Genomic DNA, 4791 nt, shown 5'->3' with positions numbered 1-4791 from the left:
GTCCTTCAAGCTCTTCATCATCTTTGCCATATAGTTTTAAATCATCCATATAAAATAGATGGCTTATTTTTCTGTTGTCAATTTTGTAGCCATACCCTGTTCTATTCAGTTCACTTGAGAGTGGTATTAGTGCTATGCAGAAAATTAGTGGTGAAAGTGAGTCACCTTGGAAAATGCCACAGTTTATGCTAATATTGTTTGAGCGCAATACTCCATTAGAATGATATAATTGGAGCTTCGTGTTCCATAGTGACATATACTTTAAAAAATCTGAAATCACAGGAGAAATTTTGAAAATGTCCAGCGATTTCAGAATCCACGAATATGGTTTGCTGTCAAAGGCTTTTTTATAATCAATCCATGAAGAGCTGGGATTTCTGCACTTGTTACGGCAGTTCTCAAGGATCATGCGATTAATTAGGAGCTGATCTTTGCACCCATATGAGCCTCGTCTGCATCCTTTTTGTTCAGTGAGAAAAAAGAGGTTATTCTCTTCCATAAACGTATATATTTTCTCCACTAGAATAGATGTCAAAATCTTATAGGTAGTAGACAAACATGTCATAGGCCGGTAGTTTTTTGGGTCTTTGGTTTCGTTATTTTTGGGGAGGAGTTAAATAATACCAATTGCCATCCAATGGGGAGTTTTTTCTGGGTCTTTCATAATACTATTAAATAGTATTACTAACATTTTGTGTGCGGACGAGAGTGATGAGAGCTAGAAATTTGGTACTCTATCAATACCAGAGGATTTCCACTTATGAGCCTTCGTTAGTGCCCTCCTTAGGTCGGCGATTGAGATGTCTTCCCATACCTGTTCTTGTAGATTTTTGTAGGCATCTTGGGTGTGCTTGCTCCAGTTTGCATTTTCATTGTATGGTTTCTCATCACTCCAGATCCCTTTCCAAAAGTTTTCAACTTCTCCCATTAGGGGTGGATTTTCAATGGTTATTTTTTTCTTTCCCTATTCCTCTGTAAAATGATTTGGCATTGGATTTGAACATCTTATTTTGCTTGCAGAATTTGATTCTTTTCTCAAATCTGCGTATTCTCTGAGCTTTTGCTTGAACTTTTTGTTTAAGTGTTTCATTCGCTGACATTAGTTCTTCTCTCGTTAGTCTAACTGTGTTGTGTATTTCACCAACCAGTTTTGGATCACAGATTCCTAGCAGTGAAAGGTGCCCCTAAGTGACGCATTTGACCTTCTAGAAATAGTATCCAAATTACCCTCAAATCACACTCCACGGATGTATGAAAAGGGCATATTGGATAATGTAGTTTTAGATAATAAGCTGAAAATAAGCTGAGATTGTCATCGTAGAAATGTCTTTGGTCTTAGGTCTGGTCAATCCAGATTGATCTAGGGTGAAACAAGAACAATAACAATGGGAGGCGAAGGTGAAGAATTTTAGAACTGTGTCTTTATTTTTAATTAACAGCTTCATCCCAGATTCCTAATATGGAGAAAACAACAAAAACCAAAAACCTCAAAGAAAAACATACAATGTAATTTTACTGTTCTCGCTGCCAAATGAAGTTTCTCTCAAATCATGAAAGAGGAAACTTTGTTAGCTTCGGTAGTCGTTAACAGAGTAGGAGTCGAAGCTGAACTGAATAAACTTTAACATTATGGAATCTTTATTTGCGGCTTTCATGAAGAATTTTACAAATAAGAGTCCGCATTATAGAAAAAGCTTCGTTATTTCGCTTCAAAAACAAGTTTGAAAATGCAGTCCACACACACACACACACACACACACACACACACACACACACACACACACACACACACACACGCACGCACGCATGCACGCATACACACATACATACACATATATACACAATTCAAGATGTAAAAATATACAATACGTGTGTGTGAGCGTGTGTGTGTGTGTGTGTGTGTGCGTGTGTATGCGCGTGCGTGTGTAAATGATAAACGGAGATTAAGTTTCCGGGAACGCTTCTCGTTTGACTGGCCTTTCAACCGACCTTATGCATTAGCGAGTTGAAAATAGCTGATAAAGAATGATTGATAGTGGTATGTCTGCTCTTATGTCAGACACCCAGGGAGGTCCGTTTTGAAATTCTCGAGGAAGAACTCAGGTATGCACTGACATGCTGAACGAGTTCACTTTTTAAAAATTGAGATTGAGATAGGATGGCGATGACAGAAGTTACAGCATTTTGATCCGTTCCTAAAGTCTTATCTAGAACTGCCCATATGACGCTGACTATCACACTTTGGTCTCTCAATTTTCAAATATACCTTGGAAGCTGTTTTTTCCAAGTGCGACGACAGAATGAGCTCTTTTATTCGTGCAGTGACTTATGAGCGAGTAGTTTGTAAGCCTTTTATGTAGCTTATTAGTATGTTGGTGGTGAAAACGTTAGCGCAATATACGATATCCTTTATAACAGGAGGCCCTATATTTCGGCAATTGATTGTCAGCTGCTATCTTTTTTGCTTGTTTATAAAATGTTTGCATTGTTAATTTGAATGTCACTAGAGATATTTTTTTAATATAGGTATACCTCGCCTTAAGGGTGATATTGTTGGTTACACTGCTGGTGAAATTTATGGCCTCCAGTAAGTGTTTCTTGGTTAGAGATAGGAAATGTTTCGCACCACTTTTTTTGTTGCTCCTGAATTATATAGTCGGACACACCATATAACGTTTCACAACCTGATGTTTTTAGGGCAGTTACTAGATGATAATGGTAAATACATGATTCCTTCTTAGTATCATCTATGCGACAGTGCTTTGCTGAAGTAATCTGCAGTCTTATTAAAAATGGAATTAATAAAGTACAATAGAAACGCATCATCACTCACACTAAATACCTCTGATCTTCAATTAATTTAATAAATCGGGACTCCATTCGTTGTATAGCGATTGTGATGCGAAGGCATATGAACCGGTGTACATTATTTTGCTTGCAGACATGTTTGTTTATGCACACGTGAATGAGTATTCTTATTGGTAGCTTATGTATCTTAGTCTCCGCTCTCTCCAGAAAATCGTAATGGCGCGAAGCTCGAAATGCAAGGAAAAGAATTGTGTGTGTGTGTGTGTGTGTGTGTGTATTAATATATGCAATTGTATATAAAAAGAAGTAATCAGAAAAAATTGCGATGTCTATTACATTTTATTAAACATAAACAATACTCGGAATAGGCGTCAGCTCTTTGTTAAATACACTGCTATAAACTTGTCCTGTATTCAAATTAGTGAGCACAATCTGAAAATAATAAAATTAATTTAACAAGTGTTTCATGATTCACTAGAAGGTCATGCAAGGAAATTATTTACAAAGATTTTGTTTCGTATTATATTTAGAAGAGGTGAATGAGTAGCATGACAGACAAAATGCCATGCAGTATTTAATTGAGTCTCTTCATATTCTGCGTCGAAATCTCATCGGGAATACTTTGCTTTTCTACTTCGGAGTCAATAAAATATTAGTCAAGTACTGGATTCGATGTATTCGACTTTTACCTCCCATGTTACAAATCGACATATTTATAACAATAATAATAAATTTTCACATTAACTCAGAAATCTTTTCACTTACTGAATATGGAAGAAGAGGATATGACCATGACGCTTGCAGGTTCTCTGAGACCGATGAGATGGATGCTATTATTATTCTATCTTAACTGTTGCAAGTCAACGCCTCCAGGAAAGGCATAGACAAGGAGATTCCAGGGGACCGATGTTCTTGGGAAGAATGGACTGAATGTAGCAGTTAATGAGACGCCTCGGTGGTTGGACATGACAAAGGTAGCAAAGGGTAGAGAGATGACTGGGTCGGAAGTGCCTGAGTAGAGGAGGTACAAGAACAGTCAACTCCAAGGAGCAGAAGCCATTATAATAGCAATAGAAAAGACAGAAAAAAGCAAGAGCATGCTGGTGGGTACGAGCATGCTGCATTTCTGCTCATCAGTCGAGTGACCTTTTTCTGGATAGGACCAAAGAGTGAATGACACGAAGTTTTATGGAATGGATGAGATTCTCAAACCGTCTTGGCCTTTTTTCTTTCTTTCTGAACAGTGGAAGCGCAGCTATATGTAAAATATTTGAAGTTTTTGTTGTGCGTATGATTTGGAGAAATATGTCTTGAAGGATAGGTTCAGTCGCTAGCTGAGGCAAAGGTAAAGCACGTGTGCTGCCAGGGACAATCGGTATAAAACTCTCCAATTAGTCGGCTGACTTGAAGATCTGTAGGGATTAGGGAAACGGAGTACTGTGTTATATTTGATTCTGTTGAGTAGTTGCTACTAGGCCGTGGTCGGATGATCCGATAGGTGCAGATATAATTACAATTTAGTCAGATTTAGGTGTCGAAGTGAGATCTCTGAATGTGAGACAGGATGGAACAAGTTCGTGTTGCCGTGCAGATGTTAATATAATGTTAAAGATAAGTAAAAGAAAGAAAGAAAAATACAATTTATGCTGAACTGTGCTTTAAGATATATATATATGTAGTGAAACTACCTATCGTCACTAGATACAAAACTGCTATCGCCATTCTTCTCATTTAAATATAAATAAACGCGAGCGTAGCAGAGAACCCATTCCTTGTCATCACGTGACTGATTAATATTCGAAGCGGCAACTTCTTCGAACCGTTCCCGCCAGAACGCAAACTGACCAATCACGGCCCCTAATAAGGTCACGTGTTAGAGTATTTTTCTGAAGCATTCGGGAGCCGATAGTTTGTTATAAATAGCTTTAACTCGGCGGCCAAATTCGTCTCGGTTCAGTTTCTCTTAGAGACTGTTCCGTGTAT

At 37.9% G+C, this 4791-nt stretch overlaps 1 protein-coding gene across 3 annotated transcripts in view; it reads right to left on the bottom strand.

Annotated features, from left to right (window-relative positions):
- Positions 1-3128: 3128 nt before the first annotated feature.
- The window catches only part of LOC106869122 (uncharacterized), a 54797-nt gene continuing 53134 nt past the window's right edge, over positions 3129-4791 (bottom strand). For all 3 annotated transcript variants that reach the window (XM_014914671.2, XM_014914672.2, XM_014914670.2), the window contains one exon: positions 3129-3240. Coding sequence is in view for 2 of the 3 variants with exons in the window: in XM_014914670.2 (XP_014770156.1) it covers positions 3151-3240 (90 nt within the window). In the remaining variant the exon portion in view is untranslated. The remainder of the gene's footprint in view (positions 3241-4791) is intronic.

This window comes from Octopus bimaculoides, chromosome 14, assembly GCF_001194135.2.
Source record: "Octopus bimaculoides isolate UCB-OBI-ISO-001 chromosome 14, ASM119413v2, whole genome shotgun sequence".
Lineage (NCBI taxonomy): Eukaryota > Metazoa > Mollusca > Cephalopoda > Octopoda > Octopodidae > Octopus > Octopus bimaculoides.
The sequence above is the reverse complement of the archived record's forward strand: the minus strand, read 5'-3'. Positions and strand labels throughout refer to the sequence as shown.